At 35.6% G+C, this 27,113-nt stretch overlaps 4 protein-coding genes across 4 annotated transcripts; 2 read left to right on the top strand and 2 right to left on the bottom strand.

The window, feature by feature from the left end:
- Positions 1 to 8,372: 8,372 nt before the first annotated feature.
- On the top strand, positions 8,373 to 14,531 carry LOC119996846 (phosphate transporter PHO1-like). Its single transcript, XM_038843638.1, has 15 exons — positions 8,373 to 8,686; positions 9,321 to 9,419; positions 10,051 to 10,258; positions 11,401 to 11,740; positions 11,825 to 11,873; positions 11,977 to 12,048; positions 12,158 to 12,287; positions 12,366 to 12,486; positions 12,595 to 12,844; positions 12,938 to 13,042; positions 13,121 to 13,165; positions 13,255 to 13,407; positions 13,491 to 13,769; positions 13,864 to 14,000; positions 14,082 to 14,531. The coding sequence occupies exons 1-15, from the start codon at positions 8,432 to 8,434 to the stop codon at positions 14,170 to 14,172; spliced, it is 2,334 nt and encodes a 777-aa protein (XP_038699566.1). The 5' UTR covers positions 8,373 to 8,431; the 3' UTR covers positions 14,173 to 14,531.
- A 708-nt stretch (positions 14,532 to 15,239) lies between these two features.
- On the bottom strand, positions 15,240 to 18,676 carry LOC119985278 (plastid-lipid-associated protein 6, chloroplastic). The gene is made up of 4 exons (XM_038829568.1): positions 18,308 to 18,676; positions 16,240 to 16,476; positions 15,727 to 15,853; positions 15,240 to 15,625 (listed from the first exon to the last, which is right to left on the bottom strand). The coding sequence occupies exons 1-4, from the start codon at positions 18,587 to 18,589 to the stop codon at positions 15,411 to 15,413; spliced, it is 861 nt and encodes a 286-aa protein (XP_038685496.1). The 5' UTR covers positions 18,590 to 18,676; the 3' UTR covers positions 15,240 to 15,410.
- A 3,078-nt stretch (positions 18,677 to 21,754) lies between these two features.
- LOC119995026 (polyubiquitin 11-like) lies at positions 21,755 to 24,351 on the top strand. Its single transcript, XM_038841387.1, has 2 exons — positions 21,755 to 21,998; positions 23,100 to 24,351. Exons 1-2 carry the CDS (start codon positions 21,936 to 21,938, stop codon positions 24,189 to 24,191), a joined length of 1,155 nt encoding a protein of 384 aa, XP_038697315.1. The 5' UTR covers positions 21,755 to 21,935; the 3' UTR covers positions 24,192 to 24,351.
- A 794-nt stretch (positions 24,352 to 25,145) lies between these two features.
- On the bottom strand, positions 25,146 to 26,266 carry LOC120013316 (CRIB domain-containing protein RIC7-like). Its single transcript, XM_038865442.1, has 4 exons — positions 26,143 to 26,266; positions 25,932 to 26,029; positions 25,723 to 25,822; positions 25,146 to 25,647 (listed from the first exon to the last, which is right to left on the bottom strand). The coding sequence occupies exons 1-4, from the start codon at positions 26,198 to 26,200 to the stop codon at positions 25,205 to 25,207; spliced, it is 699 nt and encodes a 232-aa protein (XP_038721370.1). The 5' UTR covers positions 26,201 to 26,266; the 3' UTR covers positions 25,146 to 25,204.
- Between the last annotated feature and the right edge of the window lie 847 nt (positions 26,267 to 27,113).

The raw sequence follows: 27,113 nt of genomic DNA, 5'->3' as shown, positions 1-27,113 counted from the left end.
ATGATATGTGTATTGCATCAGGATCCTGGAACGATAACAAGCAAACAGTACACTCACCTACCCACCATATATGTCTGAGCTATATATATATATACACACACACACATATATATAATTGAAGTTGCAGTTTGAACTGAACGATACATATTTTGTGAATGAACCACAAATATTACACTCACCTCCCACCATTGATTTAGGAAACAATCAGCAATTTCATATATATAATGTGGAAAATATTTTGTCATGAACAACCAAGATTTAACACATGCACTTAAATTGATCAATTATTTATTATTTTTTCTGTAATTTTGGATTTTCCTGAACAAAAGTGTATATATCTTTGTGTTATATATATATATAAATGAATTCTCATATAAGGATCTAATATAAGGGTGAAAAATAAGGGTTAGGTTTTAATGGTGTGGATGAATAAGATTACAAATGGGGTCCATTGTTTTGGGTCTCACATGTTTCAAATCAGGGGTGAAAACGTAACCCTTATTTTACACCCTTACATTAGATCATTATGTAAGAATTCCTTTATATATATATATATATATGAATGCCTTAGATTAGAATGAGATTTAATATCAATATTGTGAATTTATAATATGTGAAATTCAATGTCATATACGAAAGTATGTATTAAAATTATGAATTATCATAAGAAAAATAAAGAAAGTCACAAGAATGACATTGACAAGGATTTTAGTTGGATAGGATATGTATCCATAATGCTCCGACAAGATTTGACGAGAAAGGAAAAGGCAAGTAACTTAACTCTGCGACTCTAAATTCTCATGCATAAGGCAAAAGAGGTAATATATACATACATACATATATATATATACACACACACAAACATATATGTTGCTTGAGTATCAAAGTCTTTATCGAATTGAAAAAGAAGAAATTACATGTGGATGGAAAAAATTCTATGCTTAGTTAGCACAATAGGTGGTAGGGAGAAGGAAGAAATTTTCCCACCTTAATCACCTTAATCCAGGATATTTTGAATTCTAAAGGATTCAAAGTCAAAGGTTCAAACCAATTGAGATTAAGATGAATCGTTATATGCGATTCAAAATTCAATAACGAGATCATGAGATAAGAAAATCTCAACAAACACACTCCGTATCAGCTATAGAAGAAGTATCCGACTTGTAAACGAGGTACGCACTAAAAAAAATTATGACTGAAGCATCTTGTCTTGCAGGTGCAGAGGTTCACCACCCACGTCACTCCTTGGAATCAGATGTCTGCATAATTAGTCGTGTAGAAAATCGCATCGACATGACACTACAATTAATTTGTTTCATACAAGAAGCATCAAAAAAAGGGGAAAAATTAATGTATAATATGCTTGTGCTTGTGGTTGCAATTTTATTAGTAGTTGCAAGAATGAGACTTTTAAACTAGGCCCCTTAACCCTTAACACACCAGCACCACCTTCTCCAATCCATTGCCCACCATCCTTTAACTGTTATTCTCTTTTTTCTTTATGACATTTATAATTTGTGGTTACTAATATTATTTGCACAACGTGACAAATACTAATATTTTTTTTTTAAAAAAGCTAGTTCTTATGTTCTTTATATGATTCCTTATGAATTGAAAGATAAGATTCTCAAGTTCAAAATACAATGCTATAGCAATTGATTAGTAGTAAACTAATTAATAACACATTAATTAAACTAAGTACGAACTAAAGTTATATATAAACATTGTCCTGTAGATGGAATTAATTTCTATGTAAGAATCTTTTATCTGAATTTTGGCCTATATTCAGCTCAGAGGGACTCACTCATTATGAGATTATTTTCCGAATGTATGTGTTTGGGTTTGATTGAATTGGAAGTATTAATTTGTAGGTGGGGTATGTATCACTGAATTATGAGTTGTACTTTTCCCTCTCTCTTTTTTTAGTAATAGGTATTCTTACCTTTGTTAAAAACATAATACTACATTGGTTGCGTAAGTGCCAACCGAGTGGTATATATGGACTTATATATCACTGAATTATGAGTTGTATTTTTTTCTCTCTCTTTTTTTAGTAATAGGTATTCTTACCTTTGTTAAAAACATAATACTACATTGGTTGCGTAAGTCCCAACCGAGTGGTATATATGGACAAAGTCCATCCTTTACATGCAACAAAGACTTTTTCTTAAGCCTAGTGAGTTGGGTTTTGACCTGTAGCGGTTGAGATTGTTCAATGAGTTGGGTTTCGGCTTGAAATAGTTGGACTCATGAGGAACAAAGTCATGCAGGCCCAATGTATATATATCCACGGAAACCGGATAAGCCAAAACGCACAATATTATTGATAGTGTATGGTAGTGTGGATTTTTGATATGATATCAGAGTAATTTGGTATTTTATATATATATATGACAGCTATGCTTAGGGTGAGCCCAAGCCCACCTTAATTTTTGAAATTTTTTTTAGTACATATATATAATATTTACAATGTGATATAAACTACACCTTTCTAAAAATACATGTAATCACCAAAAATGCTTATATTTTTCTAATAAATATTAGTATGGTTAATATAAAAATTATAATTATTAATTGATACAACTCATACACGAGAATGAATGTTGATTGATACACACTTATGCATGATGATTATGGTAGATGATTGTTTTTTTGTTATCTTGAACATCTTATGTTTTAATTTGTAATGTGTAATGTAATGACCATATAGATATCTACATAATTTAATGATTATATAGATATTTACGTATTTTCAATCACTATTCAGTAAAAGCTTTAAAAATTAAAAAAGAATAATGTCATATCTATTTTTGGTCTTTTTCACAAACTTACACAACCACATGCAATAAATGAGTTTGAGTCTCTTTTAGCCACAATAAAAAAGTTGATGCGACTGAGTTTTATATTATAATAATAAAGCATACATACTTCTTTTTCAATTAGACGCCATTAGCTTTTCCATAAATAAATTGTCCAAGCGAATTGTGTTTTTTCTAACCGTTTTGGGTGATAGTTTATTGGTGAATTTCTAAGAGGTCAAATTGTATGAAAAATTCTTGTGGTCATGAGTTAGGTTTTGCCCTACCTTACCATGTCATTAGGTAAAAAATTATGTACGCGCAAATTTGATGGGCAGAATTTAGGCCTATATTACTCAGTTTAGACTCATATCGGATGTTTAAATGATACATTTGTATGATGTCGTTTTCGATTATTAGAAAAAGTGTGCGTTTGATCAGATAAATTAATTTTTCTGGACACAAACAAACGCAATCCAATGAATTTACCTACAAAATTCTAAGTTAATATTATACCATCTTTGAAGATACAAGAAAATATAATTAATGGATTACACGCATGCACGCCAGTAATTAAGAGACATTGTTTTTGGTTGATGCAATATCCATTCAAGGATTATAGTAAATGCAATAATAAAAGGCTACAATTTTCTTTTATCTTGTAAAGAGCTACAATTTTAATGGAAATTTGACCTAGAAAGGTATATATCTCCATTGATTTTCCTTCTTTTCTTTTTTTTTTAATGAGTGAAAGGTCTCCAATTTCATTCCGAAATTAAAAATAATTGTTTTAATAGCCCTAGTGGAAACTCAACACAAACACACTTTTATAGTTCAGAAGTGGAGTTTTTATTTTGTTATTTGTTGTTCTTCCACTGTTGTCAAACCCCACCCCTTCTATCTCTTCTTCTTCTCTCTCTAAAAAATAACCTCTCAACTCTCATGCCATCGTCAAAACCAATTGGGGAAGAGGAGAGATCTAACTCTTTTCTTCCTCCCCACCTCTTCCTCCTCCTCCCATGGGTGATCTGCCATTTTTCAATCTAGATCTGTTTCATTTCTTTTAATACTTTTGTGTTAAATAAGAATTTTACAGGGTTTCTCTTCTTCGGTTGTAGATCTCTTCCATCCGACGAGAATCTTCAATCATCAGCGTTTCTGGTGTGCTCTGACAACATATATCATATTTTATAATGATGAGATTTTAAATATGAGGGAGATCGACCTCTCTTGTTGGAGGGGAAGGCAAGATCATTGCAGTAAATCCAAGTTGTAATCTATATCTCGATTTTTCTGTTCAATCTTTGTTACCCGACATAGACTAGTGGAGTACGAAATCATTCAGTGGTCATCCAGCGATATCTAGTGTAATAAGGACGGTGTTGTCCGGGAGTGTTTGGCGATGGTCGTCTTTGTATTTGTGTTTTTCAATTATTTTCTTGTATTTTTAGTTATTTTGGTTGTACTTTATCTTTATGGTGAATGCTTATGAATCTCAATTACCTAATTTATTAGGTAACTTAATACAATCACGTCTATGACCTTTTTTTAAAAAAAAAAACTACACAAAAATATGAATCTTATGCAAAGAATGGGGACATGTTATCTAGTAATATCTTGTTGCTCTCGATTAAGTTCCGGGCGCACATCGATTACCATTAGATATATCAAGAATTGTCTTGTAGAAGTTATTCTGTTAAACATTAACACCGATTCCCATAAATTGCAAAAAAGTTCTACCTTATTTGTGGATAAATATTATATAAGATATGTAAGTATTATCCACTTCAATATTAGAGGCACTTCGTACGTACGTACCCACATGTTCCTTAATCTATATGGTTTTTTTTTCTAATCAAGTAAAGTACAGTCCCAAAGCTTCACATTCTCATTAATATTCCCACTAATGTGCACAGCATATTGAAATATATATTTTCTTTAACCTTGAAACACACAAGTTGGCTGACGATCGACTACATCATGTGAAAGAAAGTCTTCAGAGGACTCCTGCAGCCAGCAGTATCCCATTATATAATTGCCTCTCCGTAGTCGCTAGCAAGGCTTTAGGTGAGTTCGAGAAGGGGCGGTGAGGAGGAGAAGAACGGCGAGACGTTGGATGGCTGATATCGCCATCGTATTCACAGGTGAAGGAGGCGGATTTGGTGAGAGCACCTTCGCGTTGTACTTTTGGGGCTTACGATATCTGTTTTGGTATTTAAAATCTCAGCCATTGGATTGAGACCCTAAGTTCATACCGCATGTGAGACCCCGTGTGTGTGAGAATTCATATATATATATATATATATGACCCTTGAAAATGTTCATTTTGATGAGTTTCCTTTTCCATCAAAAAATTAAGAGGTGACACAGAACATTCCCTATAACCCTAATAAAATTGTATGTATGCATGGACTTGTGGTGGAAGATATTGTTCCAACGTCATGCACACTCAAATGAGAAGATAACATTTTGTATATTCATCAGCAAATCGCACTTCTACCAGTGTTTTATGTTTTTATTGTCTGACTGTAGTAAACAACTTGTAAACAGTAGTAGTGTAGTACTTTGTCTCAAAAATGATATTCGTCCCAGTAGTTATGATCCCAGTTACTGAAGTGTATGGACCAGAGTGATCCCCTCTCAAAAATGATATTCATCCTAATAATTGCGATCTCAATGATCATAGTTGCTGAAGTGTATGGATCAGATTTAAAGAACATGTGATGGGCTCCACACGTACCTCAACAACTGATAACAGTAACAGAAGTTGCTCTCTCAAACTATATCCTCCAATACACTTATGGTAACCCTAAAAACTGGTAATTATAAAATTATATTACTCAGTCTTTGTAAATTAGCTCCACGTGGAGGCCAATATATATATATATATATGCAGACGCTCTCACTCTCTAGTTATGAATTATGATGTGCCATCACTAATCACTTTACTTCTCGCAACCAGTTCCTTTTCACTTGCATAAGCTACAAGATTCCATTTTGTTCCCTCAAAAAATTAATAATATAATTCCACATAACATACATCTATAGAAAGGAAAAAAAATCACCATATGAGACTAGATTTTTAGGGCTGTAAGAAAATAACCGAATAAGTGTACCTGACTGATAATCAAATTGATCGGTATGTTATTTTCTGTAATAGGCTTAATTATACCCTAAAAAACCAGTTTACTAGTGATAGGATTGTCCAATCTTATAAAGTACTTTGCGTCAACTCATTTCTCCGAAGTGGGATATGTGACAAACCATCACGCTTCCGACACCGACTGCACTAACTAGGCCCCTCAACAGGGACCATTCATCAAGGGGTCTACAGGTCCCACAAAAATTATGTGGTCCCTACTTTTGTTGTATTTTATTATAATCATTGGATTTTGTGTTAACAAAATTGGTTCACATAAGAGAATTTTTATGTACACAGAGAAGAGATAGAGAAGGACATGCACTAAACCAAACTGACTAATATTGTTAATGTTGTGCGTCCATTATCTGGATTTTCCTTTAATACAACAAAATCTTTGATAGGAATATTCTCTGAATTGATAAGTACTTAGATACGATGATTTATTTTTTGGGTTCATAGTGGGAGAGGGAATAACACAAGATTAATTAAATACACACTTCAGGGGCATTAGTGATTAATAATTATATGGAGCACCATCCACTAATTTAATTATGCCAATGCTTGTTAGGGTTTAGGGACCGGCTCAACCACCTATATATAATGTAAGCTCAATTTTATCCTTGTGGACATGCACTAGACTTTACCTCTACTTACCTTGTCGTCAGGTAGAAAATTTCGGTGTGTGCGGGTTTGAATACTCTAGTTTAGACTCATATAGGATGTCCAAAGAACAAACTTGCATGGTGTCGTTCTCAGTTATAAAAAAAAAAAGTTTAGGGATAGGCTTTTTATATTGTATTCAACAGTAAGATTTAAGAGTCAGAGTGTGTTATATAATTGGCCTCTGGCTCCTTTGAAATACATTAAAATGCCCTCATGATTCATAAAGGTTAAGTGTTAATCCATGAAGGTTATCCATTAATTAAAAGTCATCCCTAATTGGCTCAATTACACAATATTTTTCATGTGCTTATTCTCTTGCTTATTGTGTATATATTTTAAGGATTAAAATTTATTTTTTAATCTGATGAACCAAGCACATGATATGCATATGCTCTTATTTAATGGTAGTGTGGTAGGGCGAAAAACAACCCAAATCAATTTCATTTTTGTTTTTATGTTTTCATTTTGTTTTCCATATATGATTTCTTTGTAACGTTCAGGGTATTAACCCAAAAAATGTGTGGATTTTGGGTTAAATTTCAAGTATCCATTTGTAATATTGGGTCAGATTTTTTTTTATTTTTTTTTTGTATATTCTATGTAGTTTTAAAGCTGATAATGTTAATGTTGTATGGACGTTTTTTATTCAAATTTTCAACCTATTCAAAATCTAAAAAAATTGTGGGAAAAAATTTCCACGATCAAGAATTTATTATAGGGGCCACCGGCAACCTTGCAAAACTCACAATCGATGTTAGAGATTCCTTGATCGAAAGAGTTACGGCCAAGGAAGTTTCAACGATCAAGTCAATCATCTATTCTTGAGAGAAAATATAGTGTTTATAGTCCAAAAAATAAATAAATGATCCTACCTATGTCTGAGCCTCCATTTATAGTGAAAGATGGTTCGTAACGCTCAAGATAGAGATCTTGGGAATTGATTGGATTCAGAATTTTATCTAATGGATTTGATCTTTTTCCAAAGAGAGAGTAGTTGTTACGGATATGTTGTCATAAATAGTGGGTGTCTCCAGAAAATTATGAGGTGATTGATGAGAGACAACCTTTAAGGGATATGGACCAAGTAAACTAGTGAAGTCGGGTTGCGTCAGATGTAGGCAGATTAGGGATAAAGTTGAAGTAGAGGAGATGACCTGACTTATATTTGAAGGTATGGGGGTCTGCGTTATAGGCATAATGCTCGATGTCATCGACGTGGGGGGTATGATGTTGATATACTGTTGGGCCGTAATTGCTCGTCTGGGGATACTAGAGATTAGTAACAGATAATTAAAAGAGGAATCAATCGTGATTAGATGATACTTGCTATTGATTTGTGATCATCGTTAATTACTGTGAATGACGATTTTTGATCCTAACAAGAATTAGTGGATTAGTGGATTTGATTGTATTAACGAGTTTGACAAAGATATGCATGGATGGCTTTACACAACTAAAAATTTCATAATTATAACAAAAAAAAAATTAAAAAAATTTTGAGAAGGATTTGACAAAAATACCCTTCCAAAAGAGAAGCCATATCAAGCAAAGTCCAATTTCCACTTCTTAGGCAAAAAGTGAATGCAAGAAGAAGAAACAGACAGAATTTTCCCCATTGTCACTAAGCAACCTCTCTCCATTTCTCCACACGACTCTTTTTCTCTCTCTATCTCCATCTCTCAAACATGTATGTATGTGTATATATGTATTTGTATATATATATAAACCACTCTAGTCCCCCTCACAACCTCTCTAAGCTCCTCCCTCTCCCTCTGTCTCTTATTCTCTCTCTTGTTTTGCAGTGCAGAGAGGATTGAATTGAATCAAGATGGTGAAGTTCTCGAAGCAGCTGGAAGCTCAATTGATCCCGGAATGGAAGGACGCCTTCGTCAATTACTGGCTACTCAAGAAACACATAAAGAAGATCAAACTCTCCAGAATTCCCAAACTATCTAAACAATTAAACCACGACTTCACTCGCTCCATTTTCTACACCGTTCGCTTCTTCCTCTCCAAGAAATTCGTCACTAGTTCCGATAACAACACCACCGCTGCCGCTGCCGCCACCGCCCATGTCCTTCAGGTTTGTGTTTCAAATTTCCCAAAAAAATGAAAAACAGAGTGTTTTTTTTTTTTTGGGTCCATGAAGAGTGTGAGAGAAGCGGAGTAGCCGAGTTTTCGCGATTCAGAGAGATTTGGGCGTGTCAGTTTCCGGTTCTTATGCATACGTACCGCCGCATCTGCCTTTAGCAACAAAATTCAGGAGTTTGTTTACATGGGCCCACTTGTCAAAGCCTAAAATCTTGCGTCATAACCGAAACTGTTACTCATATTAGTCATATGTACAGTGGGTAAATAAGTGGGGTAGGAGATTTGAACTTGGGTATATCACCAAGTCTAATATAAACCATAACTACCTTGGTTGAGGGGTCGTTGGCGTTTGTTATTATAATATTATATAGTATGAATACATACAAGATAATCGAATATTGGGAAAATTTTGAATATTAAGCAGAGTTTAGTTTTAGACTATTAAGTGTATTTTTTGGGAAAATTTGCTTTAGTTTTGCTTTGTTTCTTGGGATGTGGCGTGGCTTATGAATCACGATACTATCGTGCTTCATAAATTAAAGCTACGCAAAAATGGATGAAAAAGTGTGAGAAGTTAGTTGTTGAATAAATTGCTAAACACCGGCCGTTCTCTGTAACTGATACAGGTGACGAGTAAAAGCATGGATAGTGATGATACGGAGGAGGACGATGAAGAACAAGGGTGCCAAACCGATCGCCTGCAATTATTGTCAGAAGAAGACGAGGTAATAATACTAAATCAAATTATATTAAATGAAATTCATAATTCTTTTACGGAAATATACCATTTCCAATTCTGTTATGATGAGAGACATGAGTTGGCACCATCGACTTGTAGAGATGTTGTCCGGTTTTGGCTAATGCTCTCACCGTTTGTTTTTTTCTTTACAAAAGACCATCTATAGTTCATAGACAATAATATTGTCCGCTTTGAATTTATCAGTTCATTATTGATACATCGGACTTGCATGACTTTGTTTCTCATGAGCCCAGCTATTCAAAAAAAGTGTCAAATCAAACCGATCGATTGATTGATTATTGTTAAACATATGTTAGTGAGGACTGTCCGAACAACCCAAAAAAACCGACCAAACCGTCAATAACTAACCGATTGGTAGGTTAAATTTATGTCAAAAATTTAGAGAAAAAAACGACCGTGAACACATACCCCTAGCTACTATGGGCCAAAACCCAACTTGCTGGCTCAAGAAAAAGGCCTTGATAGTTGTAAATGATGGACTTTACCTATATATACCACTCAATTGGGATTTACCCGAGTGATGTGGGATATATGATCTTTTAACACCGATATGTGGCATTTTATATTTCTAACAAATTCAAGTGATTTTTGTTAAGGTGAAGGGCTTCTTAGAGAGCTTGGAGGATGAGCTGAACAAAGTGAACCAGTTTTACAAGACTAAAGAGGGTGAGTTTGTTGAGAGAGGAGAGATTCTACAGAAACAGCTTCAGATTCTTCTAGACCTTAAGCAGATTCTCGACCAGCAGCCTCGTAAGCTCATACCGGGAATTCTTCCTCCATCTTCGCCTTCCTCTGATTTTTCTGGTGAGTCTTCTTCATTTTCAAGGCAGGATTGATGGTAATCTTGTAATTTCACATGAAAACGAGTTGCTAATTACCATACGTGTTGAGATACCGTTGGTTCAGCAATAGTTTTTGCTCAGGATTGTCATTTTCGATGAGGGGAAAAGTGAATTTTTCGGGGTTCAAATCGTATATATTAAAAAGGTTCTGGGTTTGATTATCACGGGGAATAATACGTTATGGTCATATGCTGAGTTTTGACTCAATTTATTTTATTGTCATGTTTGAAACTTCTGTGTACATGGACCTAACTGTCCGAGTTTAGATCCATATCAAATATTTAAAGGACAAACTTTGCCCTTTTTGTTAAAAAAATGGAAATGAAATAATTAAATCTTTTGCCTCAATTATCTTTTTTTGTTTAATCCGTATTGGAAACTCTAATTACAGTTGGACAATACAAGATATACATCCACAGAAAACATCCAGGAACCCAAGTAGGTAGACAACATATTTGTAGTTATGCACCATAAAATGTTTGTGCACACGTGGCCCTCACAACCCTTATTTTTCCATAACTGGAAAGACAAAGACTCACGTAGGGGTGGCAAAACTCACTCCGGTTTGGATGATTGAATTTGTCCGACCCAAATTATAGTTTATACATAAGTTATATGTTCGAAATATGAGTCCAAACACAAAAATTTTGTCCAATTTAAAATCGAGTATGGGTTCAAACACAGAAATCTTGTCGATTTACTTGTTCAAACCCTAACTCGGATTAGGTTGTTGTTCAATTACTTGTCCATATTTAAACCAATCTAGGTTTGATCAATTAAGAACATCCGAAATCCAATCCGGGTTACGGTTGAGACATGTAAATATTTCGTAAACACATGTAGTTACCCGATCTGGAACCGACTTGGAACCCTTTTTTTTTTCCACCCCTAGACTCACGTAAGTAATTCAAATTTATCAGAACATACCAAAAAAAGGAGTATCAAGATTGGAACAATATAATTATCTTTTTGGAACATCGGTGACGTCTGCTGACGTCTTAGTATCAAGATTGGAACAATATAATTCTCTTTTTGTATAACGAGAATTCTCCAATTTAAAGAAAAAAATTTCATTAATATATACTACGTTAATTAATTATGTAGAGAGTCCTAGGGAATCAATTGATCAGGAATCAACAGAGACAGATGACATAATATCAACATTCGAGAAGAATGGATTGAGCTTCATCAACTCTGCCTCGACCAGGACTAAAACAAAGAAAGGGAAGCCTAAAATGGCTATGAGGATTGACATTCCATCGACAACACCGACACGGACAATCGCAGCATTGACATCAATGCTTTGGGAAGATTTAGTGAATAATCCCAAGAAAGAAGGAGCTGGAGATATTATTAATAGGAAGAAAATACAGTGTGCAGAGAAGATGATTAGAGGAGCATTTGTTGAGCTATACAGAGGTCTTGGTCTTTTGAAAACTTACAGGTAATGCTAACTTCCCTGTTCTCTTTGTTTGATATGAGAATAGCTGCTCTAAATTTTAATTTATTTGCTATATATGTTTGGCAGCTCATTGAATATGGTGGCTTTTACAAAGATACTCAAGAAATTCGACAAGGTAAAGACGAATTAACACAGATGGCACGACAAATACTTGAATGAATTGAAAGTTAATTCACATGTATAATGTGGAAATTGAAAGTTAATCTTACCATGTACAGGTAGCCAACCGGCAGGAATCCGCGAGTTACTTGAAAGTAGTCAAGAGATCTCATTTCATTAGCTCTGATAAGGTAATGTGTTAAAGACAACTTATTTTGGAACTTTTGCGTTCTAATTAGCATTGCTTGGTCTTATTCTAATCGGGTTTTTCATGAATATCATATGTCGAATTTGATATAGGTTGTTAGACTAATGGATGAAGTGGAGTCTATATTCACAAAGCATTTCGCCAACAATGACAGGAAAAAGACCATGAAGTTCTTAAGACCACAACAGCAGAAAGATTCACACATGGTCACATTTTTTGTTGGTAACAATCTCTTTTTTCTCTCATCATACACAGGGAAACTTCATCGATACTGGTATAATTTATGCCAATTGTTTGCAGGGTTGTTCACTGGTTGTTTTGTATCATTGTTTGCCGTTTACGCGATACTGGCACACTTGGCTGGTGTTTTTTCTCCTAGTAGTGGAATAACGTACATGGAAACTGTCTATCCTGTTTTCAGGTGCAGATTCTATATAAACTATCTGTCAGTCTTTCCCATAACACTTGTAGCTTAATCAAAAGATCGATTCGTAATACTAAAAGTGGACTAATCTGTATGTATGTGCAGTGTTTTTGCATTGTTGAGCTTGCATTTGTTCATGTATGGATGCAACCTATTCATGTGGAATACTATGAGGATCAACTACAACTTCATTTTTGAATTTCAACCAAGCACAGCTTTGAAGTATAGAGATGCATTTCTCATTTGTACAACTTTCATGACTTCTGTGGTTGGGTCAATGGTCATTCACCTCCTTTTACGTGCTCACGGATTTTCCCCGAGCCACGTTGATGCCATTCCTGGAATTCTTCTCCTGGTAAGTGCCATTGCAATTCCATTCACTATTACTTAATTCACAGTAAAACTTAGAAAATTTTGCAGACTAAATGGTCATTGATTTCATTTTCAGATTTTTCTTGTGTTGCTTGTATCTCCATTCAATGTCCTGTATCGACCAACTCGCTATTGCTTCCTCCGCATTATACGTAATATAGTCTGCTCTCCATTCTATAAGGTACAATAACTTCAGTGAATTCAACTTAATATTCATGATGTAGCTCCTAAATTATTTTTTCCATCATTTTGTGTGCAGGTTTTGATGGTAGATTTTTTCATGGCAGATCAACTTACTAGTCAGGTGAACATTCATATAGCTGTGATTTTTCTACATTCCTTGGTTCACAATCAAATTAGAAAATGAGTCGATTTTCGAATCTTCCTATGCAGATTACTCTGTTGAGGCACTTAGAATCCACAACCTGCTATTTTCTCGCGGGAAGTTTCAAGACGCATAGCTACAAAACCTGCAACTCCACAAGATTATATAGAGAACTTGCTTATGTAATCTCTTTTATGCCATACTATTGGCGAGCGATGCAGGTAACACTCCTTAGAGATCTATTCACAGTAATTTGATCAAGTGAACTTATCAATTCAACTAACTCATTGTCTTCTAATGACAGTGTGCGAGACGATGGTTTGACGAGAATGACTCGAATCATCTAGCAAATATGGGGAAGTATGTTTCGGCGATGGTAGCAGCAGGAGCCAGAATTACATATTCTAGGCAGAGTGACAACCTATGGTTTGCTATAGTGTTGGTGACTTCTGTGGTGGCTACTATTTATCAGTTGTATTGGGATTTTGTCAAGGATTGGGGTATTCTCAACACCAAGTCCAAGAATCCATGGCTTAGGGATGATCTAGTTTTGAAGAACAAAGGCATTTACTACATGTCCATTGTCAGTTTTTCTCTCTACTTATAGTTTTGGTACTGATATAGTTCATGAAAAATTCTCAGTTTTAGAAGAAAAGATCTTGAATTCTTGATTGCAGGCAATGAATGTAGTTCTTAGAGTGGTTTGGGTGGAGACCATCACGGGGTTCCATTTTAACATGGTTGAGTCGCGATTGCTGGACTTTTTCATGGCGTCGTTGGAGATCATTCGACGAGGGCATTGGAATTTCTACAGGTATATACATTGTGTTTTTGGTAACATAAGAGTCATTTTTTAAGGCTCAAAGATTATTTAACCAGATTGGTCTTAAAACAGGTTGGAGAATGAGCATTTGAACAATGTTGGGAAGTTCAGGGCAGTGAAGGCAGTGCCATTACCATTCCGCGAGACTGATTCCGATGGCTGAGATGAAATGTGGTTGATCGTATAGAATTGCCATGGATAAGCTCATGAAGAGGAGCAGCATTCGATCAGTGCTTTCTACCACCATTGATGAAGGGATCTACATTTTGCTGGAGCTATTTGGCAAAGATTTCCCTCTGCATCCATCGAATTGATCCGTGCTTTACTCTGCAATTGTAAAGCTCATAGTTTGATGAATCTCATTACTTTGGATCTCTCTTTTATGTGATGTAAATGTACTCAATGCAAACAATATTGCATTTTTTTTACACGTTTTGCAATGATTTCCAAGTTGCATGTATGGTCATTTGACAAGAATGTAGAAATGACAACAAATAAAAACTGGATCCCTTTTTCCTGTTTCTTCTTTTTGTTGAATTTTAATTAACAGAAACCTAACCCAAACAGAGATTCACCTTTCTTGCTGGCTTGGAGGGATTGAGGTAAAGGAGCAATCCCTCATTGATGCAAATAGGGCGCACACGCCTAAGAGAGTTTCGTGGGCCTAGGCCCAAACAAGCCCAATCACAAGGAATGAGCCTAACTATCATTGGAAAATCGGCTTGTCAATGTGAGGATTGCCCACTCTTATAAACTAGACTTGGGACTCATGACTTTCCAATGTGGGGTTCACATCATTCACACCCCCTTAGAACATGCACGACCTCATGCATACAACCCATCCCTCCACATGGAAAATGCATACAATGGCCCCATGACAGTACCTCCACCCAGTATACGCCTCTTGGGGCCCGGCACGTGGCACGCATCCGCGAGCACACGCCAACACGGAGTCGAAACCTGTAACTGATGCAAATAGAGCGCACACGCCCGAGAGGGTTTCGTGGGTCTATGCCCAAGCAAACCCAACCACAAGTACTTGACCTAACTCATAATTGAAACACAGACTTACCAATGTCAGAATTGTCCATCCTTATAAGCTAGAGTTGGGACTCATGATTTTCCGATGTGGGATTTACATCACTCATTTTCCTTACTTTTTATGCAACCTTAGTAGGTCTGAACTGCTATTAGTTGGCTTACTTCCTATCATAACATGAACAGAATACGTTTTGTCAGCGCAGGAAAGGACATGTTTGATCAGATAAAGGAAATGACAATATGCAATTGTACAAAAAGTCATTCAATTTACAAATGACAATATACAAGTGCACAAAAGTTAACTTGTTCATCAGGGAATTGCATTTCTTGAGGTTGCATCTCTCACAACTATGACAAGAACTATGAGATGACAAAAACCCTGAGCTCGCTTCTGTCTCCTCTGGTGATGCGGGTATCGTCATCAATATAAGTAACTTCAAATTCACCACTTCCCCTATTAGATGGAGGCCTCAAGGCATCTGGTAGTTGAGGTATCTCTAGTGGTGGAAGTTGTGATAAGTTTCCAGTTGTTTTTACCGTGGTTTTCTCAAATGTTATTTTCACATTTGCAGATCCTGTTCAAAGCATTATCATGACGAGTAATCTCCAGTTTTACAGTGCAGGAAAATGAAGTAGTAGATTCTGAAGAATATATCAGAATTAGAGAGGCACTAACCTGTGAGTTCGAATTTGTGAGCTAGGGTGGCAGTCGCCTCAACAGGTGGCAGGGGCCATGGTGCACCTAATTGAAGTTCTACTATATTATCAAAATCTTTGCTTAGGATGTCGATCCGTTGAAAGACCTGGTACCAGAAGAACAAGAAAAGTGTTCACATAAAAGAAAACTGTTCATTTATCTTGTGAACATCACTTCAGAGAAATGCACTCAAGTGATAAACCAAGATAGTTTTACAAACAAAGTTCGGCAGGCCTGATGATGTACAAAAGCTTAATTTGAAGTAGCTACTATTAGACTGCGAGCATCCAAGAACAAAGTCATAAATGGAGGTTATTTATCACTTATATGAACAGGTGTTAAGGTAAGGTACTCAAGGAGAGACATTACCCTCAATTGAAATCACAGCACAAATTTCCTTGGCTGTCGAAAAATATGGCAATTTGTAAATAGTATTGGTGAAAAAGATTAACAATGTCGTGGATGTATAATAAATGAAAATTTCTGACGCACCTGACCGAGAGTAATAGGAAGTAGCCTCCCCGTGGGAGGTCCAGGACGGCTCCCTCCTAGAGTGCGAGATGAAAATGCACTGCTATATATCAATTTCCATTTTCCTTGAAGTTTATCAAGGTCAGTTGAGAGGTCAACTGTTCCTCCAACAGCTTCAATTTCCTTTGCAGCATCATCTGCTTTTTGTAGGTCTTCCTCATTGGCAGCAAGTCCTCTATTCAGCCCAGATACCACACTCTGCTCATATGATTGATGCACATGAGGTTAGATGTGAAGGTCATTGATATAACAAAAAAAAAATTCATAAATACAAAATCAAAGGAAAAGATTCAATTACTGACAAAAACCACAATGGTGACTTGCACAATAAAAAATCTGTCTAAATTTCAAAAGGAAGTTTGATATAATAGTATAAATTCTAGATGGTTTCAAACTCATAAAGTTATGTTGTTAAGATGGGAAATGTAGATGAAAATTACCATTCAGTATGCTCTGCGTGCAGGGTTTAGGAACAATGAAAAAATAGAGCAAGAAAGAAAGAAGATAAAGCATCACAGCGATCATAACCAAAGCATTAAATAGCATCAAATTGCATTAGTTTCAACGCAAGGTCTCATCTTCCACACAATAACCGTAGTTATATGTTAGTAGCTGAATATGATATCACTTGTTTTGAGAATATCTAGGTGCTGTCTCTAATTCTTAGACCACTCAAGAGTTCTTATGTGTTTTCACGCCCCCTTGAAACCCCAAAAATGGACAAAGTTCCCAACACGTATTGTGACTATCATTAGCAGCCTTTGTTTGCTCTTTCACAACCTTTTGACTCTCATCAGCTAGCCATCAACACTCGACACATCATTCTTCTCCTCCATCTACGGAAACTAATCCCCAACAAAGTGAAGTAGCATGCTTAATTTACTGTAACAATTTAAACTTTCATGGATAGTTTTCATCGAATGACTTAATCTTCAATCAGTACACATGGCCTCTAATTATGCCTAGATATTGATCTCAAGTCTTGTCCCCTCTTACCTACTACCAACTTTTAACATTCAACGGTATCTTTATCTGCCAAAACAATATCATCATGAAACCTTCCAATAACTGCCATTGGAATTTTTTTCCATGATATCAGTAAAGAAATCAGGCTTTTAATTTGGAATGGGCGACCCCAACATAAATTTTACAACTTTATTGTTTCCCAAACCCATTAATAAACTTATAAAATCAAACAAGTCTCACTATTTGCATTTATGTGGGAGCCATCAGAAGAAGAATCCATTTTGATGATGCAAATTAAACAAGAAAGGAACCCATCCAAATTTATCAACTAGGGACTCACAGAAAGATGCGAAGCGCACTGTCAACTATCAACCAGTTGATTTTAGTGTCATAAGCAATAAGGAAAGTATGCAAGCCACCCCACTCCAACCTCCCAACCATAATCAAATACAAACACGCAACTCGCAAGTGTTGTCCTTTGCATATTCCCTAACAAGATTAAAGATCCGATTTATTGAATTCATTTTGATAGTGTTACAGTGTATCAGAGAGTCAAAATATACATTTAATCATCTGCAATGAAAGCGCATACAAAACACCCGCCAGCACTAACCAAAACTTCTGATCAATCCAGAAAGAATGATCTTATATTGCCGTCTATTGCAATAAAGAAATGGAAATTCAAGACTCAATTCACTGCAGAAACCCATGGGCAGTGGAGTATAAACAAAGAAACAAACTTCAACGAACAGAAACAGCTTAATTTCAAAGCAGCAAAAGCAGGGCCTAATAAATTCGAAGTTCATAAACACTTAAGCAGGCACCTAAGTTATTGAATTGAACCAAAACCTTGAAGCAAGAAAAGAAGGATTCCACAATATCTGGTGGACATAGATGCATAATTGACGGTGAGAGCGAAAATTAACATAAAACAAAACCAGGAAGATAAGCCAAGAAAAGGCACATACTTGACCACATAAAAGCGCTTAAACACATAAGAGCAATATATAATTCTCGCTCCCGATTAAAATTGGGAAAAATGGACGATAAGTGATCAACGAACCAGTAATTTGATTTTCAGAGAAGCTAGTAGCTCGGTCTTTGCTTCTTTGGATGGAGGAGGAGGATCAATTACGGAAACCCCGTCCAGAGCTGACTTCAGAATAACCCTTCTCCTAGAGGACCCATCTCTCCCACTGAAACCTAATCGTTTTGCTAATTGTAGACTGAGACTAGCATCTCCTTCCGGGAAAACTTTTCTGGGAACAATGCAATTGACAGGACAAGAAGAATAAGAGAGAGAGAGATAGCTTGGAGAAGCCATGGCCATTGCGTTTTGTGCCATTTCCCCTCAACTGCCTCTGTATTCCTCAGTCGTTAAAAGAGGAAGAAATCAAAAAACAAAAGATGGATGGAAATAAATATCAATAATATACATATGCATTACAATAAATCGGAAACCCACACTCAGAGGTTGTGGCCACTGGCCAGTGGCCTTGTGGCGCAAGCCTTTAGAAGGCTCTAGTCCAACTAAATCTCCACCATACAAAATAGAATACAATAAAATAGCCAGTGTCTTATGCTTTGCTTTGACCATAACCCAACTATGGAATTTCTAGGAAGAAGAATAATGCTTGGAAATTATTAAATTTTCTTGGTTTTGATTTTCAGGTATATTTATGTGAAAAGTGGTGAAAATGCCTTGTGTGATCATTAAAATTTAAAAGTGTTGGGCTAGTTTTGGGCCTAGGCATGGACATTTTTAACTCTACAAGATTACTTACTACTTAGTATGGTATTTGTTGTTGGGTTTGACAACATAAAGCCCAAGCCCATGAGGGGGCAAACTTTCTAAGCCAATCAAAATAGCCACAATAAAAAAAAAAGGCAGCTTAGAGTTGAAGGAAGACAAAAGTGGCGTGTGATTTTGAAGGAAAGGAGAAGACTTTTTGCTAAAAGGAAAAGTGAACCAATGGGAAGCAAGTGGGACCGGAAAGAAAAGAATAAAGAAAGAAAGAAGCCTTAGTGCAATTCAAAAGTTTCATTAGGATCACAACTACAAAACTTCTCTGAGAAGCTTTACAGGGAAAGATTTGGAGAGAAATAGAGAACGCGGAACGAAAGGACTCCAAAAAGGAAAAGAATATCAACAAGAGAAAGGAGTCTCATAGGGTTTGAAGGAAGTTTTTGTGGACAATATAAAAGGGAGTGAGAGGGCCGCATTCTCTAGAATTTTTATTTTGGTGTAAACCTTTTGATGTAGCCGTTTTGATTGTGTTTAATGATATTGGTTTGATTATTTTTTATTTTTAATTATATTGGTATGATTAATTATTCATTTCTTTTGATTTCTTTAAGCTATGTCAAGTGTAATTGTTATGCTTAATTGATGATTGAACTGTGATGCTTAGCTACCATCTATATTTGATCATTTTGATGCAATTTGTAGTAGATGCTCATACTCAAATTGAGAACAACTTCTGCAATTTAACACCATATTTGTTAAGACATAGATGTCATATACTAGAACTTACGTGATCGTGATATAAGTTGTCATTGTCCTTAATGCGCTCTTGTTTGTTAAACTAGTCTAGATGTCATGAATACTTGCAAATTAAGAATAAATGTATTAAGTTAGATGTCATGATTATTACATGAAGTAGGGGACTTGGTCTTTGACATATACGTGATGAAATTGATAATTGACAACTAAAGGATTTAAGTAAAGACGGTGAAGTCGAAACCCTAGTACTTCCATCAATTTAATTTCTCTTTTTCAATTTCATATTCTTTAAACGATGAACAATCTTTTCTTTTTATTTGGTGATATTTATAGTGAATTTTGAAATTATGAAAGATTAATATTCAATCCTCGAGAATTCGACACGTGAAGCAGCTGCCATCAATTGGACTTTTTTTTTTTTGAATACCGCAGAAGTTAAAATCAAACTTTGGGCACACATACGCCTAACCTAATCGATCACCAACTGAGCAGCTACTCGTTGGACCTTATGGCATCGTCTTTTATAGTTTATGTATTTCTTATGAATGTCAAGGGTATTTTGTCTAAATTAATATGAGTGACCTATTGATAGGGGTGTCCATTCGGTTTTTAACCATAACCGAAATGTCCAAATCGATTCATATATGATATTTTAGAATCCATAATCGAACCATATATGTTCGGATAACCAAACTGAAATAACCATATTTTTCGGATCGGTTTTCGATTTTTAAAGAAATGGAAAAAGTATGAATAAATCTCAAATAGAGTGAGAAAATAGCCAATGATCGACTCCGACTCCAACTCCATCTAACAAAGTTTGATAAAAATTCATGATAATGATAATAAATATATTATTTCATCACAATTAAAGAAAAATAAATTTACAAGACCGAGAGAAATAATGTGATCAAGAAAAAAAAAAGAAAACATACATAAAGATGTCCCCACACTTTCGCTTTAGCAATAATCAATATTAATTTATATGAATTTTAAAATGATAAATATATTATCTCATCACAATTAAAGAAAAATAAATTTACAAGACCGAGAGAAATAATGTGATCAAGAAAAAAAAAAGAAAACATATATAAAGATGTCTTCACACTTTCGCTTTAGCAATAATCAATATTAATTTATATGAATTTTAAAATGATAAAGCCACCATGAGTTTCAACTAATCAATCTTAATTTATAATTTGTATAATGATTAGGTTAATTGGTATCTAAATTTATAATTTGTTATGAAGATATAATCAGAGTTTTACAAATACTACTTTACCTCTCATAGTCTTGTATTCCAATCTGTAACTTATATATATATATATTTATATATATATATATATATATCTAATCTAATCTAATATATATTTATATAATATATATATTAATATTATTCTGTTTTTTCGGTTATAACCATAATCGTAACCGAAAAACCCATAACCGTAAAAATATCCAAACATTTACTAAAATCATAATCATATCCAAAACCATAACCGAAAAACCGTATTCGAAAATCAAATAACCACGGTTACGGATCGATTTCTCGATTGTGGATCGGTTGTGGACACCCCTACCTATTGATATGTTGGTATATAAGTTTGCAATAAGAGACTTGCAGGAAAGGCGTAAATTACTAAGGTCCACCCTCATGAAAAGAGTGGACCATTTACCCCTTTTAAATAAGTCTATGAAGGTCATCATAGTCTTTTCACAAGTGAGCATCTAGAATGTATTTTTGAGATCCAATGATATTTAATAGGGATGGACGGAAAGGTGGAGCTCAATGGGGGTGGACTTAAGAAAGTCCTAGGAAAGGCAGGGATTTCCCATTATTTTTTGTTTGTTGAAAGGAAAATCTGTAATTTATTAATAAGAAAGACAGAGTATCTCTCAATACAACTTCCGTGAGCCAACTAAGCTTCAAAGGTGACCTCCAAACACACATGGGGAGGACCTTGATAAAGCAAAATGAGCAATAGAAGAACATAGAGAAGTACACATTTGGCCGAAAAGACTGTAAAAAAGCATGGCATTTACTAGGACCCTCATTAACGGTTTTTCATCTGGTATTCTAGAATGCTTGCTTGGTAAGTTGGTATTCTATAATTAGAGACCCTTTGTGGCCTGTGAGGTATTATGCTTTCTCTCCAATTCAATCTACAAGTTAGGGTTTTTCCTCAATCCCATGGAAGCATCACGGGCTACCAAACAACCCATGTCGAATTCATGCGACCATGGCACTGAAGAGGTTGATTTCTATTTGGATCTTTCTTTCGCTTTTTTATTATTTTAACTTGTGTGGTAGTTTTGTTATCATATCAACACAGTCAAACTATTTGCCTTCTTCCCCCTTTTGGTGGGTGAAACCCACAAAATTGAAACGAAAAAAGTGTTGGTATTTTTGTGGACTTCCTATTTTCTGATCATCATAATGACTCATGACAAGCCTTACACTCCCAGCATGTAGTGAAAAATGGTGGAATAGAATATTCTGACAAAAGTTTTTTCTTTTTCTTTTTCTGGGAGAATCTTTGATTTCATGGTTCACTGCAATTTTTTTACTAAAATTGTATTGAAAGCAGATTTTGTTGTACTTGGCAGAAACCCAATCCCATAATGGTTGCTAATTATTTTATGGCATTATCAAAAGAGCCAAACATGTGGTCATAGAGTATTTAGGGTGCTATCAGCTACGGAAGAACTTCAATTTGTTTCTGATTAGATATGATTCCTGTTTCAAGACTTTCTTTAAGTTGCATTGAATGGATCTAGTTATGTGATAAGTCTGAATTCATTGCATATTTGCAGATTTTTGGTGAGTCAAGGGTTTTGTAAGCACCTTAGACCCTTTATGTGATGATTTTTTTAATTTTTTTTTGTTTTAGGCTATATTTTTTATTGAAGCAGTAAGAAATGAGTTTCTGTTTGTATTTTTGCAGTGACACATTTGCAAGCTTTTCTTAGGCTTTGTTGGGAGAGTGTATTTTGCATCCATTTTTTTTCTTAAGCCCTGGATACATGCCACTTTGAAATATGGATTTCCAGAAGCCAATATGATCTTGTCCCATCTATGCGATGTATTGTACTTATGTTGTAGACTGCTGCTGTTGCTGATCAATCTCTTATTTGCTTCTTTGAATTAATTTTCCTTCTCTGCTCCATTCATTCTATGTTATCTGGTCAAAGTACGTGATCACAGAGAAAATTATTTTCTCTAATTAGCCTCTAGGAGACTGTTTCCTGTTTGTTTTGTGTAAAGGAAACATGGTTTTAATTCATTCAAATGGATGCTCTTGTGGCACTTAATTTAGCTACTCTTTATGAATACTCTTTTTTCAAATGTTTGCAGATAAGTATATATTTTAAGATCGTGAAAACTATTGCTGCAAGAGTTAAGAGATCTGATACCATCAACGATGTCAAAAAGTATTTGCATGAGAAGGAAGGTATTTCTGAAAATCTTCAAGAATTCTTCTTTGCAGGCAATAGGCTCAGTGGTAGCGAAAGGCTAGTTGATTGTGGTATTCACGATAACTCCACTGTCCGACTTATTCTCAAGCATGTTGTTCTGTTGAAACTATTTGTCGAGATACTATCAATTCAGAAAACCATTACTGTGGAAGCAAGACCTCAAGAAACTGTCCAAGATGTCAAGTCTATTATTCAAATGAAGGAGGGTATCCAGTCTGATGCGTTCACTCTTTTTTATGATGGAAAACTGCTGGAAGATGATAGAACTTTGGCCTCCCTCAATATGAAAAATGAGTCAACTCTCTATTTAATTTTCAGTGTGAAAGATGAATTGACACTTCATGTGAAAGCACCAACTGAAGAGACAGTGAAACTACGAGTTAAGAATTTGTTTACCGTTGGTGATATAAAAGCGATAGTTGGGAGCATGACAGGCGTCTCTTATGCTGATCACTATTTGTATTATTCACAAAAACAGCTTGAGGATTGCAAGACCTTGTCTTGTTATAACATCATAGAGGAATCCATGTTGGAGATCATGCGTCCTCCATTTCAGATATTTGTCAAACCTTGGAGTGGGAAAACCTTGACTATTGATGTTTCGTTCTTTGATACCATTAAAGATGTGAAGAGCAAGGTTTTGAACAAGCTGAAGATTCCTGGGATGTACCAGTCTCTTGTGTTTGCAGGAAAACGTCTTGAGGATTGCAGGGATTTGGCAAGCTACGACATACAGAGGAACTCCACCCTGAAAATGGTTTTGGAACCCTCAGCAGTGGTGCGTAAGATAAGTTTAAATGACATTGGAGTTTCCCGAAAAGATAGCATTCGTACTTTAAAGGCTAAAATCAAGGATGCTATGGGTGTCCCAGTGATTACATTGTTGCACAAGCAGGTACAATTGGACGATGAACGTTCTCCAAAATTTTATGGTATTTCTAAGGAGGAGAAGTTGTTGGTTTTCTTTTAGCGGGTGCGATCTACCTTCATTTCCATCACTGCGAGTTGCACATAGGTCTTGAATTTTCTACTTTTGTTTTGTCATTGTGGTTATACGTTTTACATATTTTGGGAGATCTATATAATTATGAAGAATGATGCTTGAAAATTTGTACATTCCTTTTTGAGTCCGAACTTGTGTGTCACTGTCACGCAATATATGTCTTTATGACTGAGCATCAGAGGCATAATATTTGGCACCTCTTTAGCCATTTCTGTGTTTCACTTTGTTAAGGGTTGCAAGGTTACTTCCTTTATATGTATTTGGTGTCTATGCATGGCTGGTAACTCAAGGTTACTGTTAAGGTCTTTATATGTTTTTTTTTTTAGGTCTACTTGGTCAAGTTCCCTGTAGAATGTTGTCCAACCTTATTTTATTGTGTTATATTATTGTTGTGGCTGTAATGTAAGTTCCAGGGTCTTCTAAAAAGATGTAATAGCCCTAGTCTTGCTGTAATGGTGTACCAGATGAAGTAATTCTTCGAGTTGTTTTCGTTTGATTTATGCGGCGCTCGCACGAGTATCCGATTTATAACACGTGATCCAATTCTCAAATTCTCTAAACAATGATATTGAAATTTTACAAAATGCAATGACATGATTACTAGCCTTATGTTTCCTTATGAGAAAGGGAAAGGGAAATAGAGGAGATTCTTTCCTCGTTGCTTTAAGAAAGTCTAACATGATTTAAGGTTCTTTCTAAAATTCATGCTTCTGTCATAATTTGATACTCATTATGGAATGATTCCTTTTATCAAATCAATTCACTCGTCTGTTGTTATTGGATATGCAAGAAATCTTGTGTTCTTTGGTTTTGTATCCTGAAAATTGCTTTCATTGTGCATGTTTGTGAGGTTTTGGATGCTTCATCTTCATTTATAAATATATATATATATATATATACAATAATCATGGAAGAATTTTAGTCCAGTGACATGGACAGGACTACGTTCAATCTATATAAATTTTTTTTTTGGACTCCTATCACTTCTCTTCTTCATATGTTTCCAAAACTGAACTTAGTAGGTCCTCTTTGCTTTTCAATCCTTCCACAGATTCAGTCACAGACCCAGGATCCGACGTTTCAACCGGATTCTGTCCCTTTGATCTTGATGACCTAGACGACCCTCCTGATCCTCCCTTGGATTTTTTCCGACGAGATTGTTTTGGTATGGCAGGTTGTTCATGAGAAGGTGATTCCAAGCCAAGACTTGAAGTAGTCTGCTGCCGTCTTGAGATTCTGGAACTACCAGATGAGTCTCGAGACGGGGAGTCAAAGTTGGAGTTGTGATTGCGCCTGGAAGGTCTTGGTGCATCAGAGCTCCGTCGCGTTGGAGAGTTTAGAGCTGAGCCAGTAGTACTGTTTGTCGATCGCCTTGATCGATGCTTTGGCCTCTCATTTCCATTCTGGTCTATTTGATGCACATCTGTTCAAAGATAGCAGCAGCATCAGCTTCAATACCATTAACAAATATATAGTTACAGAAACAAAAAAGGCAAACCTTCAAGGGACAGTTTATTTGTGAAAGGGCTCTTAGCTTCTCCGATCAAGTTCAGCGGTTCAGAAGCCGAGAACTCTGGAGCAGATTTAAACCCATTCATCTGCATAAATATCAGAACTGTCATGCCTGATGAAATTCAAATGAGATGAAGCCATTATCATCCTATGAGAATGAACGGAAAACGATGTCAGATGATTGTGTAGTAGTACCCAGCTCGGTGTATTTGCAGATGGTCCATCCCATCCAATATGCGCTACATGCTTTACATCGGTGGGAAGACCGATTTGCATCTCTGGTTCTTTTTCATCTGCAACAGTTTCAATAATCCGATACAAAATTACCGTCTTTCGATCACTTGTAGATAGGCATTGCAATGATAAGAATGATGGAAGTGATGAAGTTGACAGCATGAAATCATACCAAACATCTGGGAGATGTATCTAAGGCCTTTCAAAAGACCCTTCACTTTTGTTCCCATTATAAGGCAATTTCTTGGCTATTTGCCCCCACAAATCTTCAAGTGTAAACAAGCGAGGATATAATCGAAAACCTGATGCAAGAAAACATGAACAAATTTTGAAGATTTGATCATTATTTGCATGATTCACACCATTGAAGGCAAGAATACCACACCTTCAAAACAGAAGCCAAGATAAGACCATGACATATCCTTCCATGTATTCATGCCATCTGCCTTGGTCGATCATTCGAAATGATATACGATTGCATCAATCTAGCAGTGTCATCTATCTCTGCAGAAGTATTCGATGATTAAGAGGAAGAATTTAAGAACCAAAAATGTAGATTTGTTTACTCATTACAATTCTTGATTGAACGAAAATGCAAACGGACAATCCGATGTGTTCAATCAAGAAAAGAAGAGTGGAGACTGGATTTGGGAAATCTCGAAATTGAAAATTGGGTACATTGGAGACTTTTGTTTGACTGATACGCGTTGTCTGTTCAATCAAGACCAGTAGCTCCTCGATATTTCAGGTTTAAATCAGAAAAATTAAATTAAAGGGAAAATAAAAATGCCAGAGATGTGAAACCAAGAGAGCACCCTAAGTTTTGATGGGTTTTCTTTCTAAGGATCGTTATTTGATGAACATGCGGGAAAAGCGGTTAAAGAATTAATGTACGGCAACGGTTACTTTGCCATTTAGGTTCCTAAATTAAGGACCCGTTTGGAAGATTTTGAATTCTAAAGGCAAAAATGGTCCTCATTTGTTATTCATGACATGTTAATGTGTAGCGAAAATGATTATTCTCTTGCGAATAGCAACTCACAAGCATCACTTATACATAGGGTGCGTATAAAAAAAATGTTTGACCAAGGGAAGCATTATGATATCACCGCAATACAATGAGTTCAAAGTTGAAACCACATA

The sequence above is a fragment of the Tripterygium wilfordii genome, chromosome 1 (genome assembly GCF_013401445.1).
Source record: "Tripterygium wilfordii isolate XIE 37 chromosome 1, ASM1340144v1, whole genome shotgun sequence".
Taxonomy (NCBI): domain Eukaryota; kingdom Viridiplantae; phylum Streptophyta; class Magnoliopsida; order Celastrales; family Celastraceae; genus Tripterygium; species Tripterygium wilfordii.
The sequence above is the reverse complement of the archived record's forward strand: the minus strand, read 5'-3'. Positions and strand labels throughout refer to the sequence as shown.

Bases quoted from the DNA above. Each gene is read 5' to 3' on its own strand.
- LOC119985278 (XM_038829568.1), bottom strand. From the start codon at position 18,589: ATGGCACAAAACGCAATGGCCATGGCTTCTCCAAGCTATCTCTCTCTC. The intron at 16,477-18,307 runs GTTCGTTGATCA...TCATATGAGCAG, and splicing joins CTCTGAAAATCAAATTACTG to AGTGTGGTATCTGGGCTGAA. The intron at 15,626-15,726 runs GTTAGTGCCTCT...TGCTTTGAACAG, and splicing joins TCACAAATTCGAACTCACAG to GATCTGCAAATGTGAAAATA.
- LOC119995026 (XM_038841387.1), top strand. From the start codon at position 21,936: ATGGAAGCATCACGGGCTACCAAACAACCCATGTCGAATTCATGCGAC. The intron at 21,999-23,099 runs GTTGATTTCTAT...AAATGTTTGCAG, and splicing joins GCGACCATGGCACTGAAGAG to ATAAGTATATATTTTAAGAT.
- LOC120013316 (XM_038865442.1), bottom strand. From the start codon at position 26,200: ATGGGAACAAAAGTGAAGGGTCTTTTGAAAGGCCTTAGATACATCTCC. The intron at 26,030-26,142 runs GTATGATTTCAT...AAACTGTTGCAG, and splicing joins ATACATCTCCCAGATGTTTG to ATGAAAAAGAACCAGAGATG. The intron at 25,823-25,931 runs GTACTACTACAC...ATATTTATGCAG, and splicing joins CTGCAAATACACCGAGCTGG to ATGAATGGGTTTAAATCTGC.
- LOC119996846 (XM_038843638.1), top strand. From the start codon at position 8,432: ATGGTGAAGTTCTCGAAGCAGCTGGAAGCTCAATTGATCCCGGAATGG. The intron at 13,043-13,120 runs GTACAATAACTT...TTTTGTGTGCAG, and splicing joins TCTGCTCTCCATTCTATAAG to GTTTTGATGGTAGATTTTTT. The intron at 13,166-13,254 runs GTGAACATTCAT...CTTCCTATGCAG, and splicing joins CAGATCAACTTACTAGTCAG to ATTACTCTGTTGAGGCACTT.